The sequence below is a fragment of the Taeniopygia guttata genome, chromosome 36 (genome assembly GCF_048771995.1).
Source record: "Taeniopygia guttata chromosome 36, bTaeGut7.mat, whole genome shotgun sequence".
Classification (NCBI taxonomy): Eukaryota; Metazoa; Chordata; class Aves; order Passeriformes; family Estrildidae; genus Taeniopygia; species Taeniopygia guttata.
In genome coordinates this window covers 4,477,368-4,495,975 of record NC_133061.1, presented here as the reverse complement: position 1 = coordinate 4,495,975, position 18,608 = coordinate 4,477,368, and the positions used below count along the sequence as shown (strand labels likewise).

At 53.9% G+C, this 18,608-nt stretch overlaps 1 protein-coding gene across 1 annotated transcript in view; it reads left to right on the top strand.

Moving 5' to 3' along the window:
• Positions 1 to 269: 269 nt before the first annotated feature.
• Positions 270 to 18,608, top strand: part of LOC140681478 (uncharacterized) — a 90,948-nt gene continuing 72,609 nt past the window's right edge. Inside the window, exons 1-2 of the mRNA XM_072921313.1 lie at positions 270 to 287; positions 2,239 to 2,300. Coding sequence (XP_072777414.1) covers positions 270 to 287; positions 2,239 to 2,300 — 80 coding nt within the window. The remainder of the gene's footprint in view (positions 288 to 2,238; positions 2,301 to 18,608) is intronic.

The window sequence follows — 18,608 nt, the reverse complement described above, 5'->3', positions numbered from 1 at the left end:
GGGCTCCCCAAGAGGAGCTTTTTCGGGGGCAGAGGAGCTGTGATCGCCCCTCGGAGGGTCCCGGGGGACCACGCGGGGCTGGCCCGGTGCTGACAGGGCGGGACATTGGTTTTGGGGATTCCCGTGAGAGCCGGGGCTGCGGAACGTGGGACCCCCGGGGCGGCAGAGGGGAAGGGGCGATACCGGAGCTGGGGGACCCCCGGCAGCCGGAGATGAGGCGGGGACGGGACCCCTGAGCCTGGCAGGGCCTGTCCTGGGGTGACCTCACGATGCTCGAACCCCCATTGGTCCGTTTGGCCCCGAAATGAGTTCTGCACCTTCAGGGCTGGTTCTGAGAGCGAAGAGGGGGAGGAAGAAGCGCGCAGTTTGTTTTCAGGAGCTGCACTCACCCCTCCACATTCCGGCTCCTGGGCTGCTGAGATGCCTTAAGGAGCTGGGACAGAGGCCAGACGGAGCCAAGAGGAATAAAGAGGATATTTATTGAAGTGCCTTCAAAGGCCACACCCCGGCAGTACCGGAGCCAGGGTCGGGGCTCTGCCCGGATGGCTCCGAGATGGAAGCAAAAGAGGGCTTGGTCATGAGTTCTCACATTTTTATAAGTGTTAGTGCATTTGCATACAGGATTTAACGGCCCAGTTAATAGCTTCAAATTATGAACTTTCATCCTCCTTGCTTGCCTGCCCTCCTCTTTTCCTGTCGTTTGTGCTTTGGGCCTGAAGTTTGAAGAGATTGTCCTTGACTCTCCAGCTAGAACAGGATTGTTTTGTCTTCGCCACCCTGTGAAAAGATCCCAGTAACACTTAATCTAAAGCTAGAAGCTGCACACTGAAACAGAACAGAAAAACTTAAACCTGAGGTATCAGTTGTCTGCCAACAGACAGCGGGACAGAGCTCTCCTTTGCTTTTAGTTAGTTTTTACCTCGCTGAGGCAGAGAAGTTCCCTGGGCTGTGGTTTTTCTTTTTCTTTGGAGCTGTTTAAACCTGCTCTGGACTGAACACCAGAAGAGCACCGGCAGCTCACACCTGTGGGTCACCGGGCTGGGCCTGGGCCATGGAGGGACTGATCAGAGCCTGAGTGAGCCGAGCTACAGCCCACGGAGGGACTTTCTGAGTTTGTCATCTCTTTTGGAGCAACAACAGGTTTTATTGTTTAATATTGTTCATGTTTTGTGCTGGTAAATGCTTTGCCTGTTAAATAAACAGGTTTTTTTCTACTTTTCTCCAAGGAAATCTTTTCCTGAACTGGTTGGGGGAGAGACCACTTGAATCTGCTTTCTAGAAAATCCCCTTTGGGGGTTTTCTCCCAGATTTGCCCTAAACCAGGACAGGGTGGTGGGGAGAGGGGGGACCCCCAAGTGCCTGGACCGGGGGGAGGCTGGAGAGGGGGACCCTTGTACTGCAAAACCCCCCCAGCATCCCTAAGCAGGACCCTGGGGAAGGGGGATCCCGAGGGCCCATGAGGATCCTCAGCAGTCTTGAGATGGGGGGACACCAGAACCCCAGAAGGATGAGACTGGAAATGGGACACTCCTGGTGGCTTTTTTTATTAACTCGCGATTTTTGGAGGTTTTTATGGACACCTGGAGACTTCTGGAAATGGATTTGGGCAGGAGGAATCCCTACCCCAAGGTGTTCACACCTGGTTTTTCCCCACACCAGGATTTCCCACTCCCAAACTTTGGCTGGATGGAGGAGGAGGCTGTGAGGAAAATGCCCTGGGACACTGAGGCAGGTGAGGAGGAAGTCAGTGCCCCTTTCCCCCTCTCTCCTGCTCCATCTCCCAGCCCAGCACAGCCCCCGGCTGCAGGACAGCCCCGCTGCCGGAGCCCTCCTGCCGGGGACGCACTGGGGGGATCTCCTTGCCCTTCCCTCTGGCACGGAGGCAAATCCCATCCTTTCCTTGTCCTTCCTCCCCCAGAGTAGGACCTGAGGATGGAGAGCAGGGAGGACAAATCACCCCAGCAGAACATCGTGGAAGAGGCTGTTTTGAGTTGCTCCATGGCAGAGGAATCCAATGGGGAGGAAAAGCCCCGTAGATCCCACATGAGGAGGGGCTGCACCTGCAGATCACGGGGATCTGAGGTGGAGAGACCCACCCTGTGCCAGGAAGGTGGGCAGAGTTTCAGCCAGGGATCAGAGCTGGTGGTCCAGGAGCAGCCTCATGACAGGGAGAGGCCCTACGAGTGCTCGGAGTGTGGGAAGAGCTTCAGGAAGAATTTCAACCTGATCTGCCACCAGAGGATCCACACTGGGGAACAGCCTTACGAGTGTGAGGAGTGTGGGAACAGCTTCAGCCACAGGTCCGACCTGACTGTCCACCAGAGGTTCCACACTGGGGAGAGGCCCTGCGAGTGTCCCCAGTGTGGGAAGAGGTTTCACACCAGCTCCCATCTCCTTGTACATCAGCGGATTCACAGACAGGAGAGGCCCTTCCGCTGCCCCGACTGTGGGATGGGCTTCAAGCACAACTCCACCCTCGTCACCCACCGGCGCATCCACACCGGGGAGAGGCCCTACGAGTGTCCCCGGTGTGGGAAGAGCTTCTCAGACCGCTCATTCTTTACCCGGCACCAGCGGAGGCACCGGTAAGGGAAGCCCTGTGAGAACCTCACCTGCAGAAAGAGCTTTGTGCGCTGCTCCAGCTCCATCCCCATCAGAGGACCCACCCTGGTCAGAGCCCTGGTGACCCACATGCCCTGTGATACACAGAGGGAAGTGGCTGCTGTTATTTTATTTTGCCTCTTATTATCTTTTATCTTCCTCCCTCCAAAACACAGAAAATTGGGGTTAAAACCAACAAATTCATCAAAAGCATCTAAAGCCTCACATCTTACTTTTGTTTTTGGGGAGTTTTGGGTTGCAGGAGATATCTGTGAGGGTATGGGGGAGTTTGGGGGCTATTTGGTTTAGTTGTCTTTATTTCTTGGCGCTCCAAAGGTGAGAGGGACTGATCTGTCTGCTCAAATCCACTCAGTGCCACTAAAAACTGCTGAATCGCACCCCAAAATTACTCAATTCCACCGCCTCTGAGGGTGAAATTGGGTTGGAAGGGGATTGGGCAATGAGGGATGCAAATCAGGAGGGTGAGATGAGAATTGGGTGGGGCGGGATGGGTGGGTTGGGGATTGGGAGGTGTGAAATGGGGGAAGTACAGCTTGGGAAGGGGTCTTGATGTCCAGGAGGGGTTGCATGGGTAGAGGTTGGCATTTGGGAGGTGGGGTGGGGTCTGGAATGAGACAGCCAAAGTTTGGGGATGATTAAGATAGGGGGAGCCCATTACTGAGTGAGTGTTTGAATCGTCTACATTCATGAGGAGATGCTGGGGTGTCTCACATTCCTGAGGCAGTTTTGGGGCACTCCCCAACCCTTGGGGGCTTTCCTGAGAGCAGCTCCATGGAGCCACATGGCCAGGGGTGGTTGCCACGGGCCTGAGCTCAGAGCAGTGCCAGAGTCCATTGCCTCGGTGCTGACAGTAGAGAAATGATGAATGGCCCCAGACATCTCCAGTGTGTGTTTGTGGAGGCCTGTGAGCTTACTGGGGAGAGGGCAAAAGTGATCCCCTGGAGAAATGCACCTTAGACTCCGGGTATTCCTCACAGCTCAGGGTGAGGACAGAAGCTTCCCCCATGGTGCTCTGCAGCACTGTGTTAATTTGTCCCAGTTCTGTCCCCGTTGGCCCGTTGGCCTTTCCTACCCCTTTTACCCTGATATGTTCATGTTCTAGCAAGTTCTCCCTTCCCTATTTTCCCATTGGTTTATGTCCCCGCCTATCCACCCTGCCATTCCCTATTAGTCCCTTTCCCTGTGTATCACTCCTAAACCCTGAGATCCCTGACGCTCTCCTCCAGCCCCTCTTTTCCCGTATTTACACCCTAAACCCTCCTTTGTCTTTGTCTTTAACCCCCAGAGCCCTGGAGCGTCAGACCCTGATAAACCCTCGTTGGAGCTCCATGCCTGGGCCCTCCCGTGTCCTCACTGCCGAGCTGCTCTGTGTGTGTGTGTGTGTGCTGGGCTCCCGTGGCTCTGCCCGTTAGCACAAAACACTCCCAGGGAAAGTTGTGCCGCCACCACCACAGACTGACCGTGTCCCTGGGGACCAAGAGGCCACTGTGACACTGTGGGACCAAGGAGAGCATTGCTGCCCTGCCAGGCCTCATGGAACCAAGGATCCACTGTGACACTGCAGGGCCTTGGGGACCACGGTGACATTGTGACACTGCAGGGCCCAAGGATCCAAGGGACTTTGTGACACCAAGGGGTCCCATGGAACCAAAGGGACATTGTGACACTGGGAGGCCTCATGGAATCATGGAGACCATTGGGACACTCTGGGGCCTCATGGAACCCTGGTGACACCAAGTTGTCTGGGAGGGCCTGGTATAACCAAAGGGACATTGTGACACTGAGGGGCCCCTTGGAACCAAGGACATCTTTGCAAATGACACCAAGCTGGATGTGAGTGTTGATCTGCTGGAGGGTAGGAGGGCTCTGAACAGGACCCTAGACAGGCTGGATCCAGGGCCCAGATCCAACAAGGTGAGGTTTAACAAGTCCAAGTGCCGGGTCCTGCACTTTGGCCACAACAACCCCTGCAGTGCTACAGGCTGGGGACAGAGGGGCTGGACAGCAGCCAGGCAGAAAGGGACCTGCAGGGACTGATGGACAGCAGGCTGGACATGAGCCAGCGGTGTGCCCAGGTGGCCAAGAAGGCCAATGGCTCCTGGCCTGGATCAGGAATGGTGTGGCCAGCAGGAGCAGGGCTGTGATTCTTCCCCTGTGCTGGGCACTGGGCAGCACCTCGAGTGCTGTGTCCAGTTTTGGGCCCCCCAATTTAGGAAGGACATGGAGGGGCTGGAGCGTGTCCAGAGAAGGGCAACACGGCTGGGGTGGGGTCTGGAGCACAAATCCTTTGAGGAGCAGCTGAGGGAGCTGGGGTTGTTTATCTTGGAGAAGAGGAGGCTCAGGGGAGACAAGGCAGTGTCAGAGCACAGGTTGGACTTGATGATCTCCAAGGTCTTCTCCAACCTTGCTGATTGTGTGATTCTCTGAATCCACCCTTGGAGCAGTTGCAGGAGGAGCCCTGGGCCTCCTCTTCAGAAGCTCCAGCAGCCCAGGTCCCTCAGCTTCTCCTCACAGCCCCAAAGCCCATCCTGTCAGTCCTGCAGAGCCTCTGCAGCTCCTCCTCACTGCCCAGAACAGGGAGCCCCACAGCCAGACACAGCAGCCCAGATGTGCCCCCTGGCCTGGGGTGCCTCTGGCAAGGGAGCAGCACCAGGCACTGCAGGAGCCTGCAGACAATTCCTGCAGCACTTGTGGGATGATCCTGCTCCCCAAGGGACATTCCCATGGTGCCAAGTCAGGAACTGCAATGGGGAGTGGGGCCAGAGAGGAAAGGGCAAACAGGGATGGGCTGTGTGCAGGGGAGGGAACAGGGCTGGGCAAGACGAAGAAATCTGTAACAGGAAGAGTAAAGAAAGCAAAGATGAAGCCAAGGAAATGGTCAGGGCAGTTTGGGGGTGGCTGCCAGGCAGTCCCTGGCTCTAAGCAGCAGCGTCTGCAGTGGGACAGGAAACTCCCAGCTGATGGGAACAAACTTTCTGGCTGACTGCAGAGGCCAGGACAAAGCTGAGTGGTTTCCCTGGTGTCCCCCAGCCCTTCCTGGCCCCAGGGGCTGATGGCATTTGTGCTCCCTCAGGTTCATGTCCCCACAGCAGCAGCATGGGGGTGCTCCCGCCTGCTGTGTGCAGTGCAAACAGGGGCTGCTGAGCCAGTGCTGCCGTGTCTGTGCCTGCAAGGATGCGGCACCTCTGTGAGCTGGGGGAGAGGCCAGGGCTGCAGAGGGGGGATGTTGTTGGCAGCTCCATGAGGACGCTCTGGGACGCTGCCCTGGACTGTGCAGCGCACTGGGGATGGATCAGCCCCTGCTCTGCTGCTCCTTCCCGTCTCCCCCAGGGCCCTTGCAGAGCACCAGCCGTGCTGTTTGCCCCCAGCCTGCCCACGGCCAGCCTGGGGCTGCTCACGGGGGTTTTCTGTGCTGAGCATTGGCCTGGCCGTGTTCTTGAGAGAGCCTGGGCAAGGAGCCTGGAGCCCCCAGGCCCTGGCCTGAGGCGTCAGCGCTGCCCCAGCAGTGCCCACGGCCTGTCCCTGCTGCAGCCCCGGCACTGCCATCCCCAGGACTGTGCCCGGCCCCGAGAGCACTCAGGCCCTGCAGCAACACCAGGGCCACCAGGGCAGCGGGGCAGGGCCACGGGAGCAGCACTGGCAGCACCAAGTGCTGCTGCTCCTGGGCACAGCTGCTGTGCCAGCACTGATCTGCCCCCAGCTCTGCACACAGACATTGCTGCTGCAGCTCCAGAGAAGGCAACAAAAGGGCATCTCTGCAGAAAACTCTTCTGGGAGATCCTTTAGTTCCTTTAAAGCCCCTGAGAGTGCAGCCCCTCATTGACATGGTCTGTTGCAATAAGGAAGGTGGACACAAACAAAATGAGAAATGGCACCAAAAATTACATTTATTGTGGAAAACATGAAAAAAGAACAACAAAGAAAAAAAATCCCCATAATTAAACCAACAAGAAGTACAAAAGACAACTTTTATTACAAGTGATTTGCAGAAATTGGCCAGCAGTTCAATGTCCCTGAAAGCACACAGTCATGAGTCTCCACACTGCAGCCTTGAGCTCCTGGTTCCTCAGGCTGTAGATGAGGGGGTTCAGGGCTGGAGGCACCACCGAGTACAGAACTGACAGGGCCAGATCCAGGGAATGGGAGGACATCAAGGGGGGCTTCAGGTAGGCAAATATTACAGTGCTGACAAACAGAGAGACCACGGCCAGGTGAGGGAGGCAGGTGGAAAAGGCTTTGTGCTGTCCCTGCTCAGAGGGGATCCTCAGCACAGCCCTGAAGATCTGCACATAGGAGAAAACAATGAACACAAAACATCCAAATCCTAAACACGCACTAAGAGCACTGAGCCCAAGTTCCCTGAGGTGGGATTTGGAGCAGGAGAGTTTGAGGATCTGTGGGATTTCACAGAAGAACTGATCCAGGACATTGCCATGACACAGGGGCAGGGAAAATGTATTGGCTGTGTGCAGCAGAGCATTGAGAAAGGCACTGGCCCAGGCAGCTGCTGCCATGTGGGCACAAGCTCTGCTGCCCAGGAGGGTCTCGTAGTGCAGGGGTTTGCAGATGGACACGTAGCGGTCATAGCACATGATGGTCAGGATGGAAAGCTCTGCTGAGAGGAAGATGACAAAGAAAAAGAGCTGTGCAGCACATCCTGTGTAGGAGATGTTCCTGGTGTCCCAGAGGGAATTGTGCATGGCTTTGGGGACAATGGTGCAGATGGAGCCCAGGTCGCTGAGGGCCAGGTTGAGCAGGAAGAAGAACATGGGTGTGTGCAGGTGGTGGCCGCAGGCTACGGCGCTGATGATGAGGCTGTTGCCCAGGAGGGCAGCCAGGGAGATGCCCAGGAAGAGGCAGAAGTGCAGGAGCTGCAGCTGCCGCGTGTCTGCCAGTGCCAGCAGGAGGAAGTGGCTGATGGAGCTGCTGTTGGACATTTGCTGTGGCTGCACATGGGCACCTGGTCATGGAGAAAGGACAGGGACAAGTCAGGAGAGGCTGCTTGGAGCCAAACCTGGGCCATTCCCTGCAGACTGTCCTGCTGGGACTCACCCACCCTTGTTCCTGCTCTGGGAAAACCTTCACCCAGGTCCTAGGAGTTGTTTTAGGAATTGTTTTCCTACCCACACACCATTCCTTGCTCTCTGAGGTCAGAAATCCCCAGCATTCCTGCTGCACTCAGAGTTTGCCACTGAGAGATGTGAGAGGCAAAGGATTCCCTGTGGCTGAGGGTAGGTGAGGGGCTGGATGGGCTTGTTCCCCAGCACTGCTCTGTTCAGCCCCCTCTGCTTCCCTGAGCATCTCCCTGGGCCTGGACATTCCCTCCTGAGAGGTGCCTTGTCCCTGCCAGCGCTCACAGAGCCCATCCCACCCTGTGTGCCCTCGGCCCGGCCCTACAGAAACCTGCCTGTGTGCAGGGCCCTGGCTGGGGCAGGCTCTGTGTGCAGCTGGGCAAGGGCAGCTCAGGAGAGCCCTGCTGGGCCCTGCAGAGGTGATGCTGCTGCTGTCCAGGGCTGAGGAGTGGCTGAAGGCCCTTTGGGAGGCTCCCAGCAGAGAGACTGACCACCCAAAGTCACAGTTCTGGAGTCTCTGTAAATGTTCAAACATTCCTTTAATGATCCCATGTGGCCCTTTCAACTCAGAATGTTCTGTGATTCTGGGATTACAATTCCTGTTCTGCTTCTCTCATCCCCCTGTTCTTTGAAATCAAAAAAGAAAAAAACCCACCTTACAACAGTGTTAAAACAATAAAGGAAAAACCAGACCTTTATTTGAAGCTTCCAGGTGTCCCAGTGGGGATGAGGAACAATCAAACCCTGATTTCAGCAATTCATTAAGGTTGATTAATTAGGATATTTAACAGAAACGTCCTATAGGACATTCAGTTGCTCCAGTTACACACCCCTGGCTCAACCCATTGGAGTAGGTCCAAGGATTTCTTTGCCCAGCTTTTTCTTATCACTGCTCACATTCAAAAACCAAAATGTTGTTCTTGTAGGTCCTCTTCCTGATAATAAGACTATACAGAATTTCAGGAATGTATTTAGACAGTAGCTTATTGTTCTAAAATCTAAGAGAAAGGTAAGGAAATGTACTAGAGTTAATTAAGGATTATAATTATGTTAACTATATAATGATAGTTTAAAATAGTTAATTAAAAGTTTAGTAGAGTTAGGTAAGGATTATAATTTTATAACTATATCATAGTAATTTACAGAACTGTGAATATATGACAAATATATGAGAAGCAAAAATAATTTTGTCATCACCCCAACATTTCCACCCTGCTCCAAGCAGGAAATTGAAAACAATCTCGGGAAAGCTCCTGACCTTTACAGCAATCCCAGGCTTACCTTCTTTGGGAAGTGCCCTCCGGAGCTGTGCCCAGGCTGGTCTGGAGCTGGGAGCAGCCCTGCCCCACCCAGCCCCTCTCAGCAGCAGCACCTGCCCTGCTCAGGGTGGCTCCTTCCCCCCACAGCTCCTGGCCAGCGCTGGGAGCAGCTCCAGGGCCGGCTGAGAGCTGTCCCTGGCAGGCAGCAGAGTCCTGGCCCAGCACAGCGCCCTGGGCTGCAGGACCCTGCTCTGCAGGACAGCCCTGGGCACCCCTGGCTGCTCTGCACAGGAGATGAGCAGAGAATGCACTCACAGGGTCTGTGGGCATTGGGATGTTCCAGCTTTAGGAGATCTCTCCAGGAGCTGCAGCTGCATTGTCCTGCAGCCAGAGGTTCCTGTGCCAAGGGCTGGCAGTGATTCTGCCCCAGGCACTTCTCAGCCCCTTCCCAGCCCTGACTGATTGAAGCTCTCTGTGCCTCTGTGCTGTGCCCGGGCTGGCTGCAGGCAGTGCCCCAGCCCTGCTGGGCTGGGAGAAGAGCTGCTCAGCAAGAGAAATGTGCTTTTGAAGCTCTGCTTGGTTACCAGGATCACCCTCTGTGCCAGGAGCCCGGCCCAGCTCAGCAGCACAGACACAGCACAAGGACTTTAATGACTCTCTGGGGCTTTGTGCTCAGGCCCTGAACATCAGGCCCTGGGAGGGAGCTGCAGAAACCTCTCCAGAACTCCAAGTCAGAATCCAACTCCAAAGTTTCTTGGACTTTTAATGGGTCCCACTGAGGGATACGACTGAGAAAGTGTCCCCAGGCCCCAGGCAGAGCAGAGAACTGGAGGCACTGATGACAGGTGGGGACAAAGAGAAGCCAAGTCTTGGTGCCCTGGGGCACAGCAGGGTCTGTGCCACCAAGGGCTGGGAGGAGACACCTTGTCCTGAGGCCCTGGGGCCTCCTGGCACAGCCCCAGCCAGGCTGGGCACTGTCACCCCCTGGTCCTGCCCTCAGCATCCCCCCCCAGCCCACATCCCAGTGGCCTCAAGGATCTGCTGGAAGGAGTCCCTGGGGAGCCTTGGTCAGGAATGGCCCTGGGGGCTCCTTCATGCTCCCAGGGACTGCAGGTTGTTAAAAGGACTTTGGCTTTAGCTTTTGCCTTGCAGTCTCTGAGAGGTTTCTGCAATCATGGCCTCCAATTATCTGCTGTAATTAGTCCCTGGAGAGACTTTGTCAGTAACAACACTCAGTGGGGCTCATTAATGCTTCAAGGTACTTCAGTTCTTTTAAGGTACTTGGTGTTTCCCTTTTGATCCAGACTCTGTGAGAGGTTTGTGCAATCATGGCCAAAATTATCTGGTTTAATGAGTCCCTTGAGAGCTTTGTACTGACACCCAGTGGGGCTCATTAATGCTTTCAGATACTCAGGTTTTTCCAGGTACTTTGGATTTTCCTTTCCACATTGAGAGGTTTTTGTGCCATTTTGAGTCTCTGAGAGGTTTTTGTGTGATCCTGTCCTCCAATTCTCCCCTCCACGATGAGGAGCCTGTGTTGGGGATGGACCTCCGTGGGACCCATTAATGCATTGAGACCTTTTGGTTGTTTGCTCTTGATTTTAACTCCTGGAAAGGTTTGTGCCATCTCCTCTCAGGCCCTGAGGTTCCAGGGCTCAGTTCCAAATGCACCACGGGGCTCATTAGGATCCAGCAAGTCCTGACAAACCATGGCTCTGCCTTGATTTCCCTCTTGTCTGGGGCAGTTCATTAGGAAGTTTCTGTCGTGGTTTTTGTTCGCTAATTTGAGCTTTCTCGGCCAGTGCATTAATTAGTGTGGTGGGTTCAGTGTTGGCTAATTACCAGTGCACTCACTATAAAATACTTACTAATTTCCTGCTGTGAGGTAGGATTAGGAGAAAGGCAAAGTGGGATCAAATCTTTAAAAGGGTATAAAGAAGAGTTTGTTGACAGTAAGTAAAAAAAAGAGTAATAAGGATCAGAAGAAAACTTTCAGAACACTTCCCCTCTCCATTCAACCTTTTCTTACTTACTTTTTATGCAAAGGGACAAACCAAAACAATTTCAGTCACTTTACCACTTCTAGAAAAATCCTTCTTTAGTTCACTCAGGGAGAGGAGTCTCTCTTTCTTGCTATGGAGACTTCTCCACAAGAAAACAGTTCTCTTGTAGCTCTCAATTTCCACGAATAGCAGCCACTCGGAAAAAGTGAAATCGTGAAGTCTCTCCCATTTTTTCAGTTTTTCCCACAGCTGTGTTTATGGGCCGTGCCAACTTATGGGGTATTAGTTTCAGGATGAGCTGTTTAAGAGCAAAGGTTCTCTTCATCTATTTCTGAAATCATCTTCATCTCTGGGAACAGAGGTCTTCTTCTCTCCCTGGTGCACAGGGTCTCATCACTCTGCTCTCTTTCTCTGTTTAAACTTCTCATAGGATCACAGCTGTTGCAATATTTGCTTACTTTAGATGGAGGCCTTTGCTGAAAACAACAATCTCCCCATACTTTTCAATGCCTTGTAGGGAAAAGGAGAGTTTGATATTTCAATGGTATCCTTCTCCGTAGCTTTACCAGAGGATTTCAGCCCCAAGATCAAGGCATCTCCTCATCCCTCCCATCTGGGACTCAACTTCCTCTTCACTGACCTCAGTGGGTTCACGTTGCTCCTCTGTGTGCCTGCCCTGTGTCCTTTTCTCTCACTGGAGGGAGGATGGCAGCACTGGCAGAGTCAATATCTGCCCGGGGCTGCAGATGGTTCCGTGAGCCCGGCCGGGCTCGGTCCTTGCGGCCGGAGCTGTTTTCCCATGGAGGTTTCTGCAGCGGCTGCGCTGGGGCTGTGTCAGGCTGGGCCGCGCTGGGGCAGGGCCAGGATCTCAGCAGCCAGGCCAGAGCCCAGCAGCAGCACGGCCGGGGCCGATGGCTTCTCCTCCCCTGCCCGCTGGCTGCGGGCGAAGCCCAAGGGCGGCAGAGCCTCGGCCGAGCCGGCCCGGCCCGGGGCTGCTCCTGGGGCCCGGCGGATCCCGGCTGGGCCCGGGCTGGCGGCGGGGCAGGGCTCGGCAGCGGCCAGATGTCAGCACCCGCAGCCACGGCCCGGCCTCGGCCCCGCGGCCTCCCCTGCCCTGCCCGGCAGCCGATGGGGCCTGGCGGCTCCCTGGGAAGGGGCCTGGCCCCACGGCAGGAGCCGCCCGGCCCCACGGCCGAGACGGGGCTGGGCCGGCCTTGGCACCTCTTTGGGGCCAGAGGGGAGAGAGACCCAGCCAGGCTTTCTCATCTTCAACTTGGGTCTGCACAGAGGCGTCTGCAGTTTGCTTAGTGGTTTAACAGATTGTCAGCTCTCAAAGCTAATTACTGATTGGTTTTTTGTCAAAGAAGAAACTTCTAGAAGCTTCTTTCAGGGCATCACTTCCATGATAGAAAACCACCACAACAGCACGAAGCACAGAGCTCCTTTTTTCATGTGTAGTGGTCATGTGCCTGAGGCCTCAAAATCCCACCTTGGAAGATCTCTGGGCCCTCTCCAAGGTGTTTTCAAATGAAAACATTCAGCTTATAGTCTAAGAAAATCACCAGAGGACAGGAACAGCCTGACCTGTCTGTCCTGGCTACTTTTGTCTGGGAGCAATCCTTGGATATACAGAATTTGGGAGGCCAACCTAATTTTCGCCATGGACCCTGGACCAGAAGGCTGATTCTTTTCCAGAGGAAGGAAGGAAGAGAGCCCCAGTGATTCAGGGGCAGATGAGAGGTGACCACAAGAGGCAAAGGCCAGCTAGAGCTGGCAGGTTTTTTTCTGGGAGATACCCTTGCATATAGGAAATATTTTAGGGAGGATAACAGTTTTGACAATGGGCATCTGAAAAGATGGATGGTTCTTTCCCATAGCAAGGAAAGCACATAGCCCCATTGCTCCAGGAGCTGATGAGAGGCAGGCATTGACATCCCAACATCAGCCAGACCTGCCAGGTGGCCCCTGGGAGGCCAAGCCAGTCAGACCTATTCCATGTTCCCTTGCTTCCATGGGGCCCCATGGTGTCCCAATGGGTTCTTGCTTCCAGGAGGCCCTGAGGTGTCACAATGCCCCCTTGGTGACACCAGGCCCTGAAGGGTCGGAATGGTCTCCATGGTTCCATCAGGACCCACAGAGTCATAATGGTCTCTGGGTCCATGAAGCCCTGCGGTGTCACCATGGCCCCTTGGTTCCATGGGCTCCAGTGGTGCCACAATGATCCCCTTGGTTCCATGAGGTGCCCACAGTGTCACAGTGATCTCCATGGGAAGGAAAGAACCGAGCCCCAGTGTTTCAGGGGCAGCCACCAGAGGCCAAAGCCAGCCAGACTGGATGGTACTGGCAGATTTTGTCTGGGAGCAACCGTTGGATATAGGGAATTTTAGAGGTGGAATCCCAATTTCAGACATGGACACCTGGAGTTGAATGATGGCATTTTTTCCAAAGGAAGGAAAGCACAGAACACCGGTGTTTCAGGGGCAGATGAAAGGCTGCCATCAGAGGTCTAGGCCAGCCAGACCTCTTTGCCCTGGTAGCTTTTGTCTGAAAGCAACCCTTGGATATAGGGAATTTGGGAGGTGGAACCCCAATTTTGGCCATTTCTGTGTAGATAAGAAGGAGAGTTCTTTTCCATAGGAAGAAAACCACAGAGACCATGTGTTTGAAAGGCAGAAGAAGAAAGAGGTGGCTCCTGGGAGGCTCAGCCAACCAGACCTGTTCTTCCTGGCATGTTTTGTAATGGAGGAATTTTTGGATACATGGAATTTGGGAGGAGGAATCTTAATTTTGACCACGGTCACCTTGAGAAGGACAACTATTTACATTGGAAGGAAATCACCAAGCCCCAGTGTTTCAAAAGCAGATGAGATGCATCTCTCAAGAGGCCAAGGGCAGCCAGACCTGTCTGTCCTGGCAGCTTTCACTTGGGAGCATTCCTTGGATGTACGGAGTTTTGGAGGAGGAATCCCAATTTTGGCCATGGAACCCTGGAGGAGAAGGACAGTTCTCTCCCATAGGAAGAAAAGCCCAGAGCCCCAGTGCTTCAGGGGCAGATGAGAAGCAGCCCTCGACATGCCAAGGTCAGCCAGACCTGTCAGGTGGTCCCCAGGAGGCCCAGCCAACCAGACCTGTTCCATGTTCCCTTGGTTCCGTGGGACCCCACAGTGTCACAATGGTCTCCTTGGTTCCATCAGGCCCTGGAGTGTCACAATATTCCCCTTGATTCTGCAGTGTCACAAATGGCCCCGTGCTTCCATGAGGCCTTGCAGTGTCACAATGGCCCCGTGCTTCCACGAGGCCTTGCAATGTCACAATGGCTTTGTGGTTCCACAGAGCCCTGATGTGTCACAATGGCCCCTGGGCTCTGTGTGCCCTCGCTGTGTCACAGCGGCTCCTCTGTGACGCTGCGGCTGCACAAGGTCACCATGGACCCTTGCTTCCTTGGGGTCTCTGAGTTCACATTGGTCTCCTTGATTCCATGAGGCAGCACAGTGTCACCCTGGCCCCTTGGTTCCATGAGGTTCCGTAGTGTCACCGTGGTGTCCTTGGACCTGCATTGTCACAAGTGACCTGTGGTAATCACATATCCTCTGAGCAGAGAGAGAGCTCTCCCAGGATTTTCCTGGGAAGCTGTGAGAAGCTGTGAGAAAGCTCAGAGAAAACAACAAGAAACAATTCTTATCTTCACCTGCTGCAGCTGTTGTTGTGCACATGTGGAATGTGTTATGGAGATTTGTTTATCAAAGGGTGATTTCTAAATTGGCCAATGGTGATGGTGTTTGGATTTCAATTAACCAGTCTGGTCTGTCTGTATCAGACTGTCAGCAAGAGCGATGAGTGTTTCTTAGCAGTATAGTATAGGATAATGTAATAAAGTGATTGATCGGCCTTCTGGAATCATGGAGTCAGTGCTAATTATTACAGGCTGGGGACGCCCTGCTACGATAGTTATCTAAGTCAATCTTCCCTTACCTCTGAATGCTGAACAGAATAGGCTTAACAGGCATAGCAGGAACACCAACCACTGTAGACCCAAAGAGCTGGCTGAGGAGTTGGGAGAAAACTTCCCCTGGTGTCATTTCCTCACAGTAGGTACCATTATTAAAGTAATTCCAAACACATACAGTTAGTGTGTGGTAGCCTCAAATCCATGTGGCCACCGTCCAGAGGAAATTAAAAATCCATAAATTGCTCACCATATTAACCCATCTAACAAATTGATTATCAGCCATATTAGCCATAGTTATAGGATGGGAAAAATGTAGCCACAACCATGTGCCACCCAAACCAGGGTAAGCTAGACCACATGGTGACACCTAACAAGGTTTCTATATCCAGTGCAACAAAAAAAATTATGTTACTCAAGAATTGTTATTCTTATTTCACCCTGTTTCTCTCAATGCCCTCAGGCTGCACATCGGGTGCCAAAACTGGTCTTGGTTTACAAGACAGGTGTCTGCTAGGGAAGGCAGCAAAAAGCCTCCTGTGGAATGGAGAATGTAAACCCCCTCCCTCCAGATTATTAGAATCATGAAATCAAGGGGCTCTCAGGCAGGCAAAGATATGGGAATAGGAATATCAGCTCTTTCCTAGTGTGTATAACACAGCAAACAAGCAGCAGCAGCTGCGGCACGAACAGCAAACAGAGCAGAGCCCAGTCCCGGCCTTTGGGCCGTGGCGCTTTCCCTGCGGTGCAGTTCCGGGCACAGCCAGCAGGGGCGCTGTGGCTCCCGGGGCAGGGCAGGTGCGCTGACCCCCACGCGGCTGCAGGGGGCGCTCCGGCCGGGCTCGGCAGCGCGGGGCCATGGCGGCTTTGTCCGAAGGGGGAAGGGCTGGAGAGAGGCTTTGCTTCACAAACCCCGGGGCAGCCGGCTCCGGTGCCCCAGCAGGACTCTCAGAAAGCAGTCAGCTCGGTGCCCCAGCAGGACTGGCAAAAAGCAGTCAGCTGGGCTGGCAGGATGTCTCGGCAGGCAGGGGGTGAGGGGCTCCAAGCAGGGCAGGGAGAGCCCAGCTCGGGATCCTGGACACCAGAGCAGACAGGGATAGGTCTCTCTTTTAGTGGGGCAGGTGTAAATAAGGTCCCAGTTTAGTGGCTGTTCTCACGAGCAGAGGCTCATCCCAGGACAGAAGAAACAGCTCTGGCCCGGGCTCTGGCAGCAGCAGTGGAAACTCCCATCTCCAAGAGCAGCAGCTCCTCCCAAAATGAGGGATCAGCCGATAAACATCAGCCAATGATAAGGAACAAACAGAAAGGAAAAACCCAACCCCCAACACTGGTTTACAATTCCTAATGCTAAGGGAGAATTGTATAAAGTTTTAATTCCACCTTTATAATTGTTTACATACGAGCTCTTGAATTGTCAGGGGTAGGGATTGGAACCTGCTGCTCCAAGGCTCCTCTCACAAAAAAAGGCTTAGAAAGGCTGGCGGTCCTTGGAGGTATTTGGGGATCTATAGGGGCTATTGGGGGTCCTTTCTGTGCCTCCTGACCTGACAGGAGCTTCTCTAATAAACTTTGGCTAAAGCTCCCAGTCTGCCCATGACAGGAGCCCCTGTGAGTGCGTGTGACATCCCGGCTCTTTGGCAGCCTGGGGACACTTAGAAAGTCCCCATGAAACCCCTCTGAGGGCCTGTCAAAATATCTGAACCTTAATAGGCAAACTGTCGGCTCTTAACTGAAAGTTTAGTGGTTCGAGCCCACCCAGGGATGCCATTTATGTCAGAATCTGTGGTATTTAAATGATCCCAAAATTGCAGAAATTAGCTGTCTTTGAGCCCCACTGCCAAAGAAGAAGCCGTAATTCATCTGTGCTGGTTTTCAAGGTTGTTTATTCTTGCTTATCTATAACATGTTCTGTCTGACCTGCAGTAGGCCTTTCTTGCGGGGCAGTGTGCAGGGCTCTGCCCCTCAGTGGGAAGTTACAAACATTATATACCAGAAACTACCTGTGCTATATTTACAATAATGTGCCAATACCTACCACCTGTGTTGAACAATGTGTCCCCAGTCTAAACCAATAGAAAAATGCCAACACTGCAGTGAAACATGGAAGACATGAAGAAGATGAAAAAGGACAGGACACACACGATTTCCTCCATCTTGCCTCCTTTGAACCCCTTATCTAGATCCTAAAATTCTACTTTTGCACCCGTGTCACACTAATTATTACTCATATCAAACACTCAGAGTGTGTAATTCATCCTGTAAGATTGAAAACTCTTTTCCATGGACAGAGATCACAGACAGTGTCTCTGGGGGCTCTGTACAGGGGGGTTCCTGACCCCCTTGCCAGGGTCCCAGACCTGCCAGGGCAGCCAGAGGGATGCCCTGGATTACCACAGCAAACCTCATCAGGACCCATTGCTATGGTCAGTTTCCATGGGAACCATCACCATCCCCCTGTTGCTATGGTCAGTTTCCATGGCAACCAGCACCAGCCCCTGTTGCTATGGTCAGTTTCCATGGCAACCAGCACCAGCCCCCTGTTGCTATGGTCAGTTCCCGTGGCAACCATCACCAACCCCTGTTGCTATGGTCAGTTTCCATGGCAACCTTCCCCAGCCCCTGTTGCTATGGTCAGTCCCTGGGCAGCTCCATGGAGACCCCATGCCAGGGGTGGTTGCCATGGACACCAGCTCAGGCCTGCAGCCAGAGCCCGTTTCCATGGCAACCATTGGCACTCCCATCCCCAGACTCATGGGATCCCAGAACCACAGAAGTGGCTGAGCTGGGAGGGACCCATCAGGATCCTCGAGTCCAGCTGCTGGCCCTGCACAGGACACCCCAACACTGCCAGCCTGGGCCTGGCAGCGCTGTCCAAACGCTGCTGGAGCTCAGAGAGCCCTGGAGCTGTGACCCTTCCCTGGGGAGCCTGGGCAGTGCCCCAGCAGCCTCTGGGCAAAAACCTTTCCCTGAGATCCAACCTCAGCCTGCCCCGACTCAGCTGCAGCCGCTCCCTGCACTCCTGTCCCTGGGCACCAGAGTGAAGAGGTTCCCTCAGCCCCAGCCAGGGACCCGCTCCCAAGGCTGCTGCCATGGCCACCAGGACTGGCACCAGCTGGGATGCTCGGTTTCCACAGGCCGGGATTCAGGAATGGAATTCCCCAATTTCCTGCTCCTGCTAAAACCGTGCTGGCTCTCGTTGCCCTCCCACCTTCCACTGAAGGAAAAAAATGGAAAGATCCCAGGCTGGGATAAGAACAATTTACTGGGAACAGCAACGAGATAAGGAATAAACTGGAACAGAAAAAATATTGACAACAGAAGGGATAAGAAAAACTATTTACAGGGGAAATTACATCACCATCAATTGTATCTTCCTGGCCACATGTCTCCTCCTGCCTGGAAAGGACACCCTTCTCAGAGAGAGAGAGAGAGAGAGAGAGAGAGAGAGTGAGAGAGTCCCTTTCCTGCCCCTGGCAATGACCTGAGGTGGGAGTGAATGTAGTGACAGGGCCATGGCCAGACCCTCATGTTCTTCAATCCCACATAAGGTCATTGGCAGGGGCAGGAGAAGGTACAGGTATCTTCCCAGCATGGATCACAGGTAACAGGGATCACCAGGGCTCTTCCCAATGTGGGTTCTTCAATGGGGGATGAAGCTGGAGCGGTGCATGAAGCTCCTCCTGCAGTTGGGGCACTCACAGGGCTT